The sequence below is a fragment of the Gambusia affinis genome, linkage group LG03, assembly GCF_019740435.1.
Source record: "Gambusia affinis linkage group LG03, SWU_Gaff_1.0, whole genome shotgun sequence".
Lineage (NCBI taxonomy): Eukaryota > Metazoa > Chordata > Actinopteri > Cyprinodontiformes > Poeciliidae > Gambusia > Gambusia affinis.
Genome location: NC_057870.1, coordinates 31,864,173 through 31,882,740, shown reverse-complemented (window position 1 = coordinate 31,882,740; position 18,568 = coordinate 31,864,173). Strand labels below are relative to the sequence as shown.

Genomic DNA, 18,568 nt, shown 5'->3' with positions numbered 1-18,568 from the left:
CTAAACCCCAAGTCTATTTTTCTTGCAGATAAACTTTACAAATTAAATATATATATATATATATATGTATATATGTATATATACATATATATATATATATATATATATGTATATATATATATATATATATATATATATATATATATATATATATATATATATATATATATATATATATATATATATATATATATATATATATATCCCAGGAAACGCAGAACTGGAAACTTTAACAGTTTCCTGTTTTTGTTTGGGCGATTGAGCTGTTGGTCACAGTAACTAACAATGTCTGGAGGAGTAAAGCATGGTGGTGGCAGCATCATGCTAGAATAGCCTTCCCAAAGCTCTGACCTCCACCTCATTAAATATTTAAGGTTTATGAGGTTTATGTAAATATTTGTGTTAGTGTAGATCAGAGAATGAAATAAAAACATGAAATATTAGTGATGACCAGAAACAGAATCAAACAGAAATCCTATAAAATCATTTTGTAACAGAAAATAAGATTCTGTGTCCAACTCAGATTCATACACAAGTTCACCATCAATGAAACAAGCTCACATCTATCAGCCCTACTTTATATTCCTCAACACTCGTGAATTATATCTATATATGTCATAAATGTAAAGAGTGAAAGTGATGGATTTCCTCTCCTCTCTGCTCATGATCCCAACCTGAAGGACTGAACTGGGAACAGACAGTGAACAAACCGATCAGACGCTTCAAACAAATCTCATGTTTGGACTCAAACCACCTGATTTAAAAATATGGCTTTAATCTCTGGCCTCCTGCTAAACAACTCACTTAGAAATAACTTCTGTAATTTATCATATTATTTATTTTGAGTACATTTGCAGCATGTTCGTTTCCACTCTTCTGAATGTACTTTGACATGCAACAAACTATTACAAAGTTTAAATATTAAAGCAAAAATACTGATATATATCAAAGGCATCTAGACTTTGACAATTTGTCTGTTTTGGTGATTTTTCAGTTTAAAGGGTTTAATATTTTTTCAGTTTTATTATTAATGGAAACATTCCTGACCTTTATGTTTATGATTGTATTGTACAGTGACAGCTGTGTGCACCAGCGCCCCCTGGTGACAGCCTACAGGTTCAGGGGAAAACAAATTACCAGTGGTGGACACAGCTAACTACAATGCTAGTTGCGCTAACCCAAAGCCCTAATAATAAACATTAGCTCTGCTAAGCTAAAGCGCTACATCTGCATGGTATTTAGCATAAGCTAATGCTAAGGTGCAACACCAAAGCTGGTTTTGTTTGTTGCATATTGCCAGTTGCTCAAAGTTTCTTAATTAAAAATATAAAATGTGAGGAGAGAAAACAGAATTGCTGCATCTTCACCCCCTTCAAAATAAGAGCAGGAATATAAACATCCAAATCATAGGTATCAAATTTTATTCAATTGAAACTTTACAAAACAGCCAAGTAAATCAGTGCTTTAGAGTTTATATGGACAAATTAATTTAGGGGAAGCTAAATATGCTAAATGTTTTCAAAGTTAGCAATAGCTAAAAGAGGATGAAATATTAGCTCTGCTGTTAGCGTGCTAGCGCATTAGCAGAGATGTGTCCGCCGCTGGAAATTACCAAAGAAAGAAACGTGTATTTTCAGCTGATGTTTTGATAATGTCTCTGAGTAATGTTTTATATTTTTTATATTTAATTCTGGACATGGATCCAACCTGGATCAGAGGATTCGGACGGAACGAACCTTTCAGCAGAAGCTGTGCAGCATTCTGTGAAACGCAGAGACATCTAGTAAAATGTACGTAGAATCAGCATCAAACCAGAGGTGAAAAATAAACTACAGGTCAAAATTATCTGTAGAAAATCTGATTAAGAGCCCAAGGTAGATTTGTTCCTTTTTGGCTGCCGTACTGAAATGACAGAGGAGAAATAATGATTAGAAAACTATCAGCTTCTAGCTTTTCACGAGGAAATCTTGTTCTAGTGGTGGAGGGGTCAGGAAGAGTTGTTGTGTTTCTTTGTGAAGAGTTGAACTGGAGGCGGCCATGATGTCAGAGCCTTCAGATGGCTTGAGCCTCAGCATGAGATCTGCTTTGTTTCCTCCTCGCCGACCGGCCGGCGCCGACCCGATGCTTCTGCCCGCCTCACGTCTCGGTTTGGCATCCAGGAGTCAGTTGGCACAAAGTTAGCTAGCCCTAACGCAGAGTCCTCAGGGTTCTGTGCAAAGAAGAGCAGGGAGAGTCTGCCAGGTCCAGGTCCATGTCCAGTTCCAGGTCCAGGTCCAGGTCCGTGTCCATGTCCAGGTCCAGTTCCAGTTCCAGATCCAGGTCCAGTTCCAGATCCAGGTCCAGGTCCAGGTCCGTGTCCATGTCCAGGCCCGGGTCTGGGTCCGGGTTCAGTCAGTGCAGCGCTGCAGACACATTTTGTTCGCTGCTGCAGTAAACGTTCCTGGTTTGTAGAGACTGATGTTCGTTTCCTTAGAGATCAAACTTTATAAATCGTGCAGACGCCGCGTACCACACATGGAAACCCAAAAGTCTGAGCCGCCCTGAGCTCCTCGTGTTGCATACTGGGAGAATATTGAGAGAGCCAGGCGGGGCTAGGGTGCGGAAACTAAACGCACCTCCACACGGCGCCTGTAGGGTGCGTTACATTCCTATGACAGTGCTGAGTGGAGCTGCAGTTCAACACACTATCTTTAACTAGAAAAGATTACAGAAACCAGGTGAAGGCTCCACCCCCTGCAACACAAACCAGCCAATCAGAGCAAGGCTACCTTCTTTTTACTGGTAAGATGTCATGCTCCTTTTTATTGAACATCTCTTTTACTGTGTGATGTAGAGAATTACAGAAGGTCCAGTAATATGGCTGCAGTATCGCTAATGTTAGCATAGTAACCCTTAAGATTCACACCTTCTGGTGTTTTCTGACAAATTTAAAACATGACAAAAAACTACAGATATTGCAAATGCCACTAATTCTTCATGCACTGAAGAGCTAATGTTAGCATGCTAACACTAAGTCCTCAGATAATTGTGGTTTTCAGATAAAGAAATCCACAATAATTAAAGATTATTGATTGGATTAATAGATTATTCATTATTGTTAAAAACACACGCTAATGGAAGCACTGAAACTTTTTCATCTTTTCTAATTCACTGCCAGCGGAATAGAAGATGCTAATCTTATGCTAACATAATTGTTGTTTTCTGATATTTTAAAGATTATTGATAGAATTAAGACACAATACACAATTGTTGATCATAAATATCAATGAAGCACTGAAACAGTGTTTGAAACTTTTGTCATCAAGTCTAATTCACTGCTGCTGTAACAGAAGATGCTAATGTTAGCATGCTAATACTAACTAGACAGATGCAGTGGTTTTCTGACAGGATTGTAAGTATTACTGAGTTCGTATGCTTTTAATAATATATATTAGTAGTAATGGAAACATTATATAAAAGTTTTAAATGGTTTGATTAAAAACACTGCTGCTTAGTCTGGAGTATTCTAACATAGCATGCTAATGTTAGCATCACCTGCTAACACCCAGGATATTTTAAGAATTTCAGAGAATGATTAGAAAGTTAGAAACATTTTTTCTGTCCATATTTAACGATATAAATATCATGGCTATAAGTTGCTATATTAGCAGTCAGTTTATGAATTGTTAGCTTACAGGCTAACAGCTCAGCAGTTGAAGGGAATTACATATTAGTATTTTATGGGTATACATAATTTGCTATGTAAAACTTAGGAATATGATATAATTTTATTGCATCATAAAATTGCAGCAGAGCTGGGCCAGTGTTTCCTGCTAAGGTTTATCATCATGTAACTGGTAAAACTGGGAGCCCAGGTAAAAGCCCCAGTAGAATCTGAATGTAACTGCTCCGTGTGGCAGTGAGTGAACTCAGCATTGTTTCTGCTCCAGTAACCCCTTTATGAACAGAAACTGTGTTTGTTTAGCTGCTATTTTATGCTCTGCAATCTGATTGGCTGGTTTGGCTACAGCAGAGGTCACCTGACCAAGTTAAGGTGAAGAAAAGAAAGAGCTGCTTCGGTTCAGTTCTGCTGCGACCCAGTCCAAGTCCGTCCTTTTGGCCTAGTCCAAGTCCGGCAGCACCTCAAGGTCGGCCTCATTGATCCCTCCCTGGGGGTTGCTAAGGAACCAGAGAGAGCAGACTGAAGGTCAGGAGGAAGAGGAGGAGGGCGGAGTCGAGAGGAAGCTCCTGATTGGCTAAACAGGCGGAGCGGGGGCGGGTCTTTGAGGCACCAGAGGCTGAGATGCAGCAAAAGGTTTCGGTTTTCTACAGAAGACAAAAACAGAAAACATGACAGGTTTCTGCTCCTCATCAAGGTGTGTGTAAGGTGTGTGTAGGCCAGGTAAGAGTCCCTACAGAGGAGGCGGTGGCGGCCTTGCAGCGAAGGGCGGAGCTCTCTCACTGGTCTCACTGGTCTCACTGGTCTCACTGGTCCCCACCGCCTGAAAACACAACAGGAAGCTCAAACTGTTTGAATCAATGGATTCATGTGGATCCACTGATCCACATGAATCTCCAAACTCAGAGCAGAAGGAAAACATGTAAAATGCGTTTTGTTTTATTAGCTAAAACTAAAATAAGTAATTATCATAAACTACAGAAGCCACTGAGAAAAATACTGAAAATCGATAAAGAAAAACCTTGTTACAGTTTTGGTTTAGTTTCTGTTTCAATCTTGCTCAATTAATTTAATTAATTTTGCTCATTTAATTTTCCCCAATAAATCTTTATTAATATTATTGCTATTAAATAGTTCTTCAAAAAAATTTTGTTTCTGTAATTTTAATATTTTGGATTTGAAAAAATTGTAATTTGGCACTTTTGGAAATGAATGAGATATAAATTATGTGAAAAAAGGTGCATTTTTATTCTAATTTTATGTCAGTGTTGAGCTGGACGTCAGGGACGTCTGTCCAACACCGACGTCCAGCTAGAAGGAGCTTCGCCTTCAGTCCAGCTCAGTTCATTTTTATTCAGCCAAACAGTGAAGTCAGGATGTCAGAAGGTTAAAGTTTGAGACCGAATGGACATTAGAGCTGGGACTGCATTACTATTATCATTATTATTATCATTAATGTTATAAATATTATTATTATAACTCCTCTGGCAGTGAGGTGAGAGGATTTTACCTGCGGCGGCGGCAGCAGCTGAGTGTGATGCTGTGAGAAAAACACAGGATGTTAGTTTATTTCAATTAGCTCCAATTAGTCACACACATGTTTGATTAGCTATTTTTGTGGGGACTTTCCATTGACTTCCATTCATTTCTACAGAACTGAACCTAAACAAAACCCAATTCACACCTTAGTCCTAAATCTGACCCCTGACCCAAAAACAGCGTTTCCCCTTATGGGGACCAGGAAGTGGAATCAAAAACAAACACACACACCGACACACACACACTTTCATCTACCCACTCAACCAGCCAATCAGGTCAAATTTCAAGTCAAAGGATTAGTGTCATGATGAGTCAAACTGCCGATGGATTATTGGTGGTGATTGATTACTGATCAGCTGACGAGTTCATCAGAAATAAATCAATTAGAGGATCTCAGTGTCTCTTTCAACTGGAAGGTATAAAAGTGAAGCAGCAGCATCACTGCAGCAGCACTGCTGCAGCAGACTCACCCCGTCCCTGACGATGAAGTTTGCCGTGCCGTGGCCAGCAGGGGGCGGCTGCGTTCTGGGAGGCGGAGCTCTGCCAGGATTGGTCGGTTTAGTCGAAGTCGCTCCGTCGGCCCTGAAGACGAAACGGAGAAAAGTTCACTACACAGAAACATAAACAAACACTGCGAACTGCAGGGGGCGCTGACTCAGGAGGCCCCCTGCGTGAGCAGAAACTCTAGCCATTCGAGGCGGGACTTCCTGTCTCGAGGCAGGACTTCCTGTCACATGGTGAGCTGCTGCGGGTCGGGACTCACTGGTATCCCTGCGACCTCTTCCTGCGGCTCAGTCCAAGGCGCCGCAGCAGCTCATTGCGGCGCAGGAAGAGAAACACTCCCAGAGCCAGCAGAGGAAGGACGAGGAGGAAGAAGACGAGGAGGCCGTCCCTGAGAGACGTGTCCTTATCTGTGGACGACACATCGAGTCAGCGTGGAGCGGGGACGCCGCGGGACACACGGACAGTACCGTTCCATGTGGGTCCGCTGTCCACGCTGCCGCCGTATCCCGACAGCTTGCAGGACGGCGGCGCCCAGCTGTAGTCGCAGTGGCAGTTCCTGTTGCTGTTACACACCTGTTAGGGACACAGGTACGCATCAGACTGGGTCACATGACCCGGTTTGCCTCGCAGGCCGGATCCACCCCGTCTCAAACCCAATCCACCCCGTCTCACCCCGTGTCCGTGGCACTTTGTCTCCACATCACAGTCATAGCTCAGGACGTCCGCGCTGCGACACTCAAAGTTCATACACACCTGAACACCATGGAAGAAGAAATCATTAGCGTCTCCTAGTAACCAGTCCTCCCAACCCTCCCAGTCCTCCCATCACCTTGTTGTCTCCACACTTGGTCCCTTCGTTCACCATTCCTGGGTCGGGAACGTCGGATCCCAGCATGAAGTCGACCCCGAAGCAGGTGGCTCCGTGTATCGGAGTGGTGATGATGGACGGCAGGATGCCGAACACCGTGCCCCCCTTCACGTTCAGGCACTGCAGCTTCCCGCACTGAGCGTTTCTATGGGGACAGAGTCATGTGACCCAGAGGGGCTGGGCCTCGCCTGGGGTTAAGCAGGGTGTGTCCGTGTGTGTGGGTTACCTGCTCTCACACTTCTTGTAGCCGTAGTGCTGGTAGCCACAGTTGCCGAAGCGATCTCCTTTGCTGTTGACGTCTTTGAAGCAGATGTCAGGAGCGGCCGTTGCCTCTGCAGACGAGGAAGAGTCAGAAGATTCCAGAACATCCCGACCGGGTCAAGGATGAACCAGAACCTACTGGGTCCAAACAGGGCCTGGCACTGTCCGTCCAGGTGCTGGCACCTCCCGTTGTAGCAGTAGGCCTGCTGGTTGCGGCAGGGATGCCCGTTCTGAAACGCACAGCCAGTTAGAGGCAGCGCCCCCCTGAGGACGCAGCGTCACCCTGAGGACGCAGCGTCACCCTGAGGACGGGGCGACCCCCTGAGGACGGGGCGTCACCCTGAGGACGCGGCGTCACCCTGAGGACTCCTGGGGGGAGCCAGGGACTCACCTGGACGAAGACGTCGCTCTGACAGAAGGAGGTGGAGCCGTTGCAGTACTCCGGCAGATCACACTCCTGGTCCTTCTTGGAGCGGCACACCGTTCCTCCAGGGAGGAACTGCAGACAGAAAGACCCAGACCCAGTTTGGCTCTGAGGTTCGCTCTGGAAAGCCGTTCTCAGCAGCCGGCGGCGGTTACCTGACAGCCGGAGCAGCACTCTCCAGACGCACACTGAGCCCCAGGCTTCAGCTTACAGGTCCGATACTCACAGCAGGGGTCCTCCTCACACTCCTGCACACAAACCATCCAGGTCAGACTCTAAGTTCTCAGAACCAAACTCTGGGTTCAGAACCCAGATTAAGGAGATCCGACTAAACTCTGCAGTTATATCAGTTTCTAACAACAGAAACATTCAACTGAAGACTGAAATCAAAGAAACATTTTCTTACAACACAAGAGGGTGTTATCCAAAACTCAGCAACTGGTGTTAGCTCTAGCTAATGCTTTTAACGTAAGTTAATGGTGGTACCTCTAGCTAATGGTGTTAGTTCTAGCTAATTGCTTTTAGTTCTAGCTAATGGTGTTAGTTCTAGCTAATTGTTTTTAGCTCTAGCTAATGGTGTTAGCTCTAGCTAATTGTTTTTAGCTCTAGCTAATGGTGTTAGTTCTAGCTAATTGTTTTTAGCACTAGCTAATGGTGTTAGCTCTAGCTAATTGTTTTTAGCTCTAGCTAATGGTGTTAGTTCTAGCTAATTGTTTTTAGCTCTAGCTAATGGTGTTAGTTCTAGCTAATTGTTTTTAGCTCTAGCTAATGGTGTTAGTTCTAGCTAATTGTTTTTAGCTCTAGCTAATGGTGTTAGCTCTAGCTAATTGTTTTTAGCTCTAGCTAATGGTGTTAGCTCTAGCTAATTGTTTTTAGCTCTAGCTAATGGTGTTAGTTCTAGCTAATTGTTTTTAGCTCTAGCTAATGGTGTTAGCTCTAGCTAATTGTTTTTAGCTCTAGCTAATGGTGTTAGCTCTAGCTAATTGTTTTTAGCTCTAGCTAATGGTGTTAGTTCTAGCTAATTGTTTTTAGCTGTAGCCAATAGTTTTAGCCCTTGTTTCAGCATGTCTGATGTGAAGCAAATCATGAAACCAAAGGACCTTGATGAGCTGAAAGCTTCAGACCTTCTCTGATCCACAGTCGCACTCCTCTCCGACGTCCACCAGCCTGTTTCCACAGTAGGGGGCGCTGTAGGCCTCGTCGGGCCGGGGGACATTCAAGAGACACGTCCCTCCCGTCGACAGCATCATCTTCTCAAAGTCGTCGGCGCTGCAGCTGCTGAAGTTTCTGGATCCTCTGCAGAAACAAAAGGAGAGCGATGAAGACGGCGAGTTCTGTATGACGGTCCGATCCAGCTCTCCTTCCGCCCTGGACTTTCCCTCCTGCTCCTCAGCGGTCTAACTGGGAACACCCAGGTCAGGACCAGGGCTCAGGGGAGGAGGTCTGTGTCCGACCTCTGACCCCTCCAGGAAGAGAGGGAGGCCCCGGGGAGGAACGAGGTCCGGACGGGTTCTGGTTCTGTCCGGGCGGCGCGACGCCATACGTGGCTCCGGAGTGCATGATGCAGGCGGCGGCGGGGCAGCTGCAGGTCCGCCCGTCGTCGTGGTTCATCCCCAGGTTGTGTCCGAGTTCATGAGCCACGATGGAGGCGAAGGCCGCGACGTTGTTGTTCAGGAACTGAGAGGAGAGAGAGAGGATGACGCTTCGGCGGCCGACAGGGGTCAGGGTCAAAGGTCATGAAAAAAGCAGCGGTACCGCGTTGATTCCTCCTCCGTGACTTCTGGAGCAGACGGTGGAGACAAATGCCATTCCTGCTGTTACACCAAAATTCTTCATCCTGCAGCACCAAGAAGACCTTCATCATCACCTCCTCCTCCTCCTCCTCCTCCTTCTCTTCCTCTTCCTCCTCCTCATCCTCCTCCTCCTCCGACTCACAGGATGAGCTGGGCCGAGTCGTGGCGCTGCCGGGGAACCAGCTCCTTCTCCCTCCACTGGGTGAAGCGGCTCAGCACCTCACCGGCTCCGCCCTCCGTGTTGATCAGGTTCTGCTTGGTCCAGATGTCCAGACCGACCAGAACCACCCGGACGTTCAGCTGCATGTAGATCTGCACCGGGTCAGAAGCAGAACCTTAACGACCAATTGGAGCGCAGGAAACCATTTGTTGCCAAGTTCAGTCTGACAGCAGAACCTCAGATTTCACTCGATTTCTCATTCACAGTTTAAAAAGAAATGTTGATGGATTTGTTGCCTTTTTGGAAAGGTTTGTTGTTGCTCAGCGGTGTGTGTGTGTGTGTGTGTGTGTGTGTGTGTGTGTGTGTGTGTTCTTACGCCGTCTATAAGGTTTGCCAGATGAACCATCTGCTCTCTGACCGCCGTCTCATTTCCATTCATGTGTTTAAACTGCAGAAGAAAAGACGACCAATCAGCACAGAGCCTAAGGGAGGCGGGGCTTAATAGCAGTACAAGTATTGTGTGTGTGTGTGTGTGTGTCTCACCCTGTCGTTGTCGACCACCAGCAGCAGCTCCACATAGTGAGTCTTGTGGAGAACGGCTCTCTTTACCTGGAAGCAGCCATGTTTCTGATTAACAGTCAGTTTTTCTGGTGAATTTCTGTTTTCAGTTTTAGTTTTTATAAACACAGTTCTGGTGGTCAAAGTGTTTGTGTTCCTGTCTGCTGTGTCGGCTGGGATTTGAACCCTCGCCTCTTGCCCTGCCCTCAGGCCTGAACTCACCCTGCTGCGCCGGTGGTGCTGGATCTCCTCCGGGTCGTACTGAGCATGCTCCGTAGCACCACCGTGCCCGTAGTGAGGCGTTGCACATCCCCGGGGCTGTGATGTCACATCCTGCAGGCGGTAGAGCAGGTGGTGCTCAGGGGCGGAGTCTAGCGGCTCGATGCCGTAGCTGTCGTTGGTGAGATGCATCACTCCTCTGAGAAACCAGGAGACGGACCGATTACCGAAACGCCTTGCAGACAGAACTCAGGGCAAACTGATTTGTCTGTTCGGACCCGATTCTGGTTCTGTCGGGTCGATACCTGAGGCCGCCGCAGACGCTCATGGCCACAGCAGAGCCTTCCATGTCCTGAACGAAGCCCTGGTACTGGCAGTGGTTCTGGAACAGAGAGGATACCGGGTCAGGCCGATTCCAACAGGAAGGAGCCGAGTCCAGCTTCCTGTCCCACAGGACGCCACTTCCTGTATCATACTCAGTGTCTCTCACTTCCTCGCCAACAGTTTTTCTGCTGCAGATCCTCACTCCTGGTTCGGGGGCCAGAAGTGGCCCTGCAGCCTGAGACCTCGGGTCCCGAACAGTCAGGCTTCCATCATTAATGTGTTCATCCGGACCAACCAGCTGACCCAGGACAGCAGCAGAAGCTTTATCCTCTCAGCTTTCAGTGGGTTGATGGTCGAGCTGGATCAGAACCGTTGCTTAGCAACAGATGAGTCAGCAGATTCCACATCAGCCTCCAGGAAGTGACACACAGATGATCTGCTTCCTGTTTCTGTCAGCTACAGACCAGAAGCTGCTTCATCAGCAATAAAACCTCCTCCAGCTTCTCAGCCGGTCCTGGACCCACCAAGGCTTCAGAACCGTCTTGTTCTGGTCCCAGTGGTTCTGACCCTGCAGGGACCAGGTCCCTGGGCACCGCTAACCAAAAGGCTAGCTGCGCTAATGCTAAAGCACCAGTCAAAAACACTGGTTAACGCCAAGCCAACACAGAACGATGCAGAGCGCTCACCTGGACGGGTGGTCTGGATGTGATCAGGGATCCGTTTGGGCCGTAGGTGAAGACGGTGAAATCTGGAGGCAGCAGGACCCTGGAGGCGACAGCAGCTCGTTAAACGGGTCGGAACCAGCAGAACAGAAACAACGACGACAGGAAGCTCACAACGTCTGTTTACTAAAACATTTAGCAGCAAAACGAGGAATGGATGGAAAATGTAACACACACACACACACATTCCTACACACACACACACTCCTACACACACACACAGTCTTACACACACACAGGCTTACACACACACAGTCTTACACACACACATTCCTACACACACAGTCTTACACACACACACTCTCACTCACAGAACTGTTGAGTGAACTGATCATCAGGAAAGCTAAATTCGTTCTTCTTGCTGTGGCTCCAGCTCTGCTCCTGCAGCTGTTTAGTGTTGCGGCCTGACCCCTGGTGTTTGTAGGTTTGGGGTCAACAAGGAAATACTGCTGGACTCCTCCCATTATGTATTTATTTATATTTGATGTCGTTTTTGGTTTGTTTATTGTTTTTATTTAACTCTGATACTTTATCTTTCAGTTTTTATACTTGCTGTAACATCAATTCCACATCTGGGACACAAATAAATCTGAACCTGAATCTGAATGGTGGTAAAACGTCAAAGGAAGTTCTGGTTCTGAAGGAGCCGACCAGAACCTGATGTTTGATGTTGGGTCCTCTTTGGTTCCTCCTGGACTTCAGAGGAACCAAACAGCTTGATGAGGGGAAACTTTATCGCGTCACTTCCTGGTAACCTTCAGAAGTCGTTTCCATGGTAACATGCTGGATTTTATCTTCAGTGTCTGTACAGGAAGTAAGCCTCTGATTGGATCCTGAGGCAGGTCGCCATGGCAACATCAGCTGCTGATTGGACCGACCCGTTTGGCACCATCACACTTCAGAGGCTCACATGGCAGAACCCGACCGGACTCCAGGTTCTGTTCCATCCAAACGTCAGCAGAACTTTTAAAATGTCACAGAAAAGACGAAGAAGAAATCAGGAGATTCTGTCTGCTGGTTTGGGGCGAATCAAGCAGCCTGTGATGTCATCGTGAGCTGACGCAGCCTGTGATGTCATCGTGAGCTGACACAGCCTGTGATGTCATCGTGAGCTGACACAGCCTGTGATGTCATCGTGAGCTGACACAGCCTGTGATGTCATCGTGAGCTGACGCAGCCTGTGATGTCATCGTGAGCTGACGCAGCCTGTGATGTCATCGTGAGCTGACGCAGCCTGTGATGTCATCGTGAGCTGACGCAGCCTGTGATGTCATCGTGAGCTGACGCTACGCCCAGATTTCTCTGAGTTTGTTTTCCTCTGGTACGGCCCTTTTTATGATTTAACTGTTTATCAGAAAAGCCAAAAGTCGACTGAAGCTGGCGTGAAATACAGAAACTTATTCTGAATTTTGCTGTCAACATTTTCATGTATCAGCAAACTCCCAAACGACAGAAACTGGGTCAGATTTATCGGTTCCTGTTGAACACGGAGACCAGCTGAGAGTCTCTGGGTCGGTTCCTCTGGCTGAGGTACCGACTGCAGAACCTCATTAATAAACACAACCAATAAGACGCCATCACAATCAGGATCCACTGGAGATCCCCTTTAAGGACCCACTGGAGATCCCCTTTAAGGATCCACTGGAGATCCCCTTTAAGGATCCAGATCTCCCCTGGATCACCAGATCAGATTCCTGTGAAGCGTCATGGAGGTCAGAAACAGCTCCTTCATCCAAACTCACTCGTTTCTCTGCAGATGGACGAGGAGATCGTTTCCATCCACTGGGATGATGAAGGAGACCTGCAGAAACACACACACACACACACACACACGCACACACACACACACACGGTTAATCCCGACAGCTGTTCTCTAGGATGCACTGATTTTCTTTCTGATCATTGATCTTTAAGAATCAGTTTCTGTCTGAAATGCGGCAGCAGAGTCTCTGACTGACTGTTGTTGACTATAATCAACAGGAGGCGGCGCTTTGTGGCGGTGAGCGTTTCGGCACCCCGATGGTTGCCATGGAGACTACAGGATTTCTGAAACCACTCCAGGTGTTTCTGAAGGGATAATGTAACACGATGAAGGCAGTTTTACTTCATCTTCTCATCGTGTTTCTCTGATGGATCACGGAGGCAGAACCATCAGAGCTGGACCTGCAACTCCAAGGTCACGAGGTCACATGACTCACCTGGCAAACGCTGCTGCTGATCTCTGCAGGTGTGTTATCACACACACTGAGGCTGCCAGGTGTGTGTGTGTTAGAGGTGAGTCAGGACAGGAAGTCAGCATGGTCTCCACCCACACACCATCATCATCATCATCATCATCATCATCATCAGGTCTCTCTGTCCTCTAACTCAGCGAGGCTCAAAGGTCCGTCTGTCCTGGTAGTAACAGACCGACCAGCTGGTCCCGGTTCTGGTCCAGTCCTGAACAGTTTAGCTTTGAATCCATCTAACTTTATTTAAACGGACCTGAGGGACGATCACCTCCTCTGAAACCATGGCAACCAGGTTTCAGCTGGAAACGTATTGAATCATATCTGAGAGTCGGTGTCACATTTCAGAACCAGAGTGTGTGTGTGTGTGTGTGAGATGCCATAGAAAACGCTGATACCTGATTGGGCGGCCTGCCCTCAGCGTCCCGCCTCAGCCGGCCTCCAATTGGCCGAGGAGCAGTCAGCTGGTATGAGGCCAGATGCTCGGTCTGCTGAGAGTCTGAGGAAGGAAAACATTCAGCTCAGTTTATTAACGGATTATTACCAATATCAGAAATCTGCCGCTGACCGCCGGACCGTCAGCCAGAATTAGCTAAACTCAGCAGAATCTCACTTTTCTGAAACATTTACTTTACTTCTGCCAAACTGCCTGATGATTGGACTAGACCAAAGACACAGAAACAGACTGATCTGAGACGCCTAAAACTGTTTATCGGTTTTTAAATCCACCCATGGAAATCTGGTCACAGTCAGGAATCAGTTCAGTCAGGAATCAGTTCATTGAGGAATCAGTTCATTCAGGAATCAGTTCAGTCAGGAATCAGTTCAGTCAGGAATCAGTTCAGTCAAGAATCAGTTCAGTCAGGAATCAGTTCAGTCAAGAATCAGTTCAGTCAGGAATCAGTTCAGTCAAGAATCAGTTCAGTCAGGAATCAGTTCAGTCAGGAATCAGTTCAGTCAGGAATCAGTTCATTCAGGAATCAGTTCATTCAGGAATCAGTTCAGTCAGGAATCAGTTCAGTCAGGAATCAGTTCAGTCAGGAATCAGTTCAGTCAAGAATCAGTTCAGTCAAGAATCAGTTCAGTCAAGAATCAGTTCAGTCAGGAATCAGTTCATTGAGGAATCAGTTCATTCAGGAATCAGTTCAGTCAGGAATCAGTTCAGTCAGGAATCAGTTCAGTCAGGAATCAGTTCATTCAGGAATCAGTTCAGTCAGGAATCAGTTCATTCAGGAATCAGTTCATTCAGGAATCAGTTCAGTCAGGAATCAGTTCAGTGAAGAATCAGTTCAGTCATATCTTCAGTGATTCTTGTGACAAAATGGAAGAAATAAAACTAAACAAAGTTTCTGATAATTATAAAAGTGACCAAATAATTTTACTCTAATTTTTTCATGTGCTAATTATTTTTGGTTCAGTTCAACTCTAAATCGGTTTTAATAAGAATTTTTTTTTTATGTTAAATATGAAATTGTCAGTTTTTCTCATAATGTTTGAGCTTTTTAAACCAACACCTCATAAAACCATTAGCCCTTGTTAGCTTCTGCTAACTGAACCAGCAGCTCATGAATTCTCAGTTTGTTTCGCGTAGAAAAAGCTGAAAGGTTGCAGAGCTACAGGAACCAGAACCAGAGGAGGTTTTATGATGGTTCTGGTCCAGATTTTTATGGACCAGAACCTTCAGAACTCAATGAGACAGAACATCAACAACATCTTCATGAACCCGATCTGCAGTCAGAGCTTCATGCTGCCCGCGGCGGGTCAGAAGCTTCACATCAGAACCGTGACCCAAACACAGACAGGATCCAGGGATAATGCTGAACTGGTTCTGATCCAAATGGACCAGGAGCTCCATAATCAGGCTCAGTCCAAATGGGTCAACAACAAAATCAGCTACAGCAGAGGATCCAATCAAAGTTTGGAATGTTCCGGTGGGACCTCCAAGAAGGTTCTACAACTTGCCGGGTCCAACAGAACCGCCGCTGATGTCTGCTACAGCCTATCAGCTGCCAGAATACATCTGATTGGTTCTTAAAGGAGAAGCTCAGAGAAAGAAGCTCTAGTCGGGTCGGTTCTGATCCGCTGAGTTCAGCATTTAAAACAAGACGAGTCCAAACAGAACCGAGGAGGAAAAAACCCAGGAAGTGAGTCATGAGTCTTGGAAAGAAATCCACTGGGTGTGCGTGAGTGGGTGGGGGTTCTGAGTGTGTGTGTGTGTGTGTGTGTGGGTGTGTGAGGAAGATTCTGAGTGTGCGTGTGTGTTCCTGGAAATGTCGTTTTGACTCGGATTCATGTTTGTGTTTCTCCATGAATAAAAAAGGCCAAATCCAGATTGATTCAGAATTTAACTAAAACGATCAGTTTCCATGTTAACCACACACACACACACACACACACACACACACACACACACACACACACACACACACACACAGGGTTTTACTTCCTATCAGCACTGCAGCGTTAAGCAGCTTATCACAGCATTCTGGAACAACACACACACACACACACACACACACACACACACACACACACACACACACAGACAATACGGTCTTAAAGGGACAGTACATGTTTTTCCTCCGAAGGTTCATGGAGCACTCCTGAGCAGTCAGTATTCTCCCTGCAGGAACCAACCAGGAGAGAGCCCTGACCTATGACCTCTGGAGGACCCAGGTCTCTTTGACAGGCACATCGAGTCGTCGTTCTGCTGATCAGCGTTGAGCCACATGGACTCAGTTTATCACCATAGTTTGTGGTAACACTGATAACGACCTTGCTTCTGTTTCAGCTAGCTGCGTAGCTGCGACCGCGTGTCACAGCGATTACTGCCCCACAAATACAAATACTGATGGTGAAAAACATCTCCCGTCACATAAAGATTTTCCCATTTTTACTGTATTCAGCCACATTTTCGCATTTATTTTTTGTGTTTTCATCAAACAAATAGAGAAAACTTTTGTTCGACTGTTTATCGGGAACTAACAGATAATACGGACAGTTTGAGGTTTTTACACGTAATTAATTGGATTTTAATGTGACAACGATCAATTAAAATTTTTATAACGATAAGTGATAATCAATACGATAAATGCCCACCCTACTGAGCATGCTCAGTTCCGACTTTTAAGCTAACATGGCGGATAAAGCAGAACTTCAAGTCACATGACCATAACCAGGAGCTTTGAAACTATGGCAACCAGAGGAGGCGTCATGAAGCGCAGCGGACCGGTTACGGACAGGTGAAAGGAAACACTGAGTCAGAACCAGAACCTTTCGACCCGGTTCGGGTTTGACCCGCCGCGTCCTCACCTCCGCAGTGACAGCTTCCGGTCAGCAGCAGCAGAATCCCGCAAAGTTCCAGCAGCGCCGCTCCTCCTCTTCCTCTTATCTTCATCTTGTCCTCCGGTTCGGAACCGATTCTTCTCCCTCACCGCTCCTCTTCCTCCCTCGGGTCGGTTTCACTTCGAACACCCACAGGAGGGTTTCTTCCTCGGCCGACCCATTCCTCTGCGTTCCTGCTGAAGATAACAGCAGCCCAAAGTTCAGAACAGAACCGGCTCTCGGTTCTGTTCGGGTTCCGTTCGGTCCAGTTCTCGGAGGGTTTTGGGGCTGGTTCCGGTCCTGTTGGGCTGAAGTCCTTCCTCTCCGTCAGCAGTGGGTCTTTCTCTCCTTGGAGGCTCTGGGACTCTAAAGTAACGGGAAAAATACTGCTTCCGGCCAGACCCTTCAGAATAAGAGCATCTTCTGCATAATTATTTCAGTCCAGTTTATAAACGTTGCGCTAATTCACAACAAATAACAACAGGATCCAGTTTGTTTTTAGAAATGCACAATCAGAAGAGTGATATTTAAATTAAATTTGATCCCATCTATCAAACAATTCAGTCAAATAAAAAATTTAATCTGGGAGATTTAGTTATTACTTTAGTTAGATAAAAAAAAAATGTGTAGATAAATAATTTTTAGCTATTATTGTATTTTCATCCGCAGCAGCAGTAGTCCCTTCCCTTGATCCTGTAGTTGTTTTATTGTTATTATTTATTTTTTTATTTATTTCAAAACGGACATTGCCAATAATAAACTGGAGTCAGAGGTTAGTTTTCATCTCCAGGTCATTTTAAATAATATAACATCACAGAACAACAAAAAACTTAACACGTTTCTTCAAAAAATAAATGTGAAACTTTAAAGCTGCTGAAACCGTTTTTTTTATTTTTCATGTTTCGCTGGTTATGATAGATAGATAGATAGATAGATAGATAGATAGATAGATAGATAGATAGATAGATAGATAGATAGATAGATAGATAGATAGATAGATAGATAGATAGATAGATAGATAGATAGATAGATAGATAGATAGATAGATATCCAACGGAGCTTTTATTTTGAAGGGACTTACGTTGATCCAAAGTCATTGCTTGTTTTTCCTCTCGTGACAAAACTGAGCATAAATCTCATGTTCTTCCCGCGAGGCGCTGTAAAACAAAGCGAGCGCTTCCTTCAGTGGAGCTCCGCCCCTTTGAGACGCACTGGGAGAAAATTCAAACAAACCTGTGGAAGAGAAGAGATGCTGGGCTCTGATTGGCTGGGATTTGATGTAACTTTACCTGGGCTTTCAGGTTTAAATGCAGGTGGGAAACTAACCCACGGTGAAACCTGGTGGTGGCAGCATCATGCTGTGGGGATCCAGCAGGAACAGGGAAGTTGGGGAGAGTTTTTAACCTTTATTTATGTTAAGTTTCCATTTAAGATCCAAGATCTCATTTCATAAAGAGTCATGTTTTAACAAAACAAAAATTACAAACAGCAACAAGACAAATAATTAAACCATTAAATTAGTTAATACAACCTAAAAACTGCAGATGGATGGAGCTAAAGTTCTGGATCAAACCCAGTCAGAAATTTTATGGGATATTACATCAAAGCTAACCTCTGGGTTACAGTGGCCTAGTCAAAGCCCTTCGGAGCTGCAGAGTCTGAATACAAAGCAGTAAATCAGTGAATGGAGAGTTAATCTGTCAAATGGATTAATTATGACGGTTTTATAATTATTATTATAACCTGAAGCCAGACAAGCACAAAGCTTTGTGATGAACTTCCAAACATTATTTTTTATTTATTAAACATCAAAACACCATCAGGTCAGGCTGCCAATATTTCCAATATCTGTAATCAATATCTGATCATTTCTGTTATCTTTAAAAACCTCAACGGCTGATAGTTTTATTTCTTGTAGTATGTGATGATGATGATGTTTATTTTTATCAATTTAGGAACTTTTTTGTGAACCTTACAAGCTGCCTG

At 45.4% G+C, this 18,568-nt stretch overlaps 1 protein-coding gene across 2 annotated transcripts; it reads right to left on the bottom strand.

The window, feature by feature from the left end:
* Window positions 1-1,404: 1,404 nt before the first annotated feature.
* Window positions 1,405-16,960, bottom strand: adam9 (ADAM metallopeptidase domain 9). 2 transcript variants are annotated; one of them, XM_044112238.1, is made up of 24 exons: window positions 16,571-16,959; window positions 13,657-13,757; window positions 12,773-12,831; window positions 10,995-11,073; window positions 10,290-10,366; window positions 9,988-10,183; window positions 9,751-9,816; window positions 9,584-9,655; window positions 9,190-9,359; window positions 9,010-9,091; window positions 8,798-8,931; window positions 8,379-8,550; window positions 7,410-7,502; window positions 7,222-7,329; window positions 6,970-7,060; window positions 6,796-6,901; window positions 6,531-6,714; window positions 6,374-6,454; window positions 6,169-6,274; window positions 5,961-6,108; window positions 5,668-5,779; window positions 5,169-5,198; window positions 4,396-4,481; window positions 1,405-4,305 (listed from the first exon to the last, which is right to left on the bottom strand). In XM_044112238.1, exons 1-24 carry the CDS (start codon window positions 16,653-16,655, stop codon window positions 4,236-4,238), a joined length of 2,508 nt encoding a protein of 835 aa, XP_043968173.1. In that variant the 5' UTR covers window positions 16,656-16,959; the 3' UTR covers window positions 1,405-4,235. The 2 variants fall into 2 exon arrangements, with proteins under 2 accessions (XP_043968173.1, XP_043968174.1); XM_044112239.1 differs by lacking the exon at window positions 5,169-5,198 and having other exon boundaries at window positions 16,571-16,960.
* Between the last annotated feature and the right edge of the window lie 1,608 nt (window positions 16,961-18,568).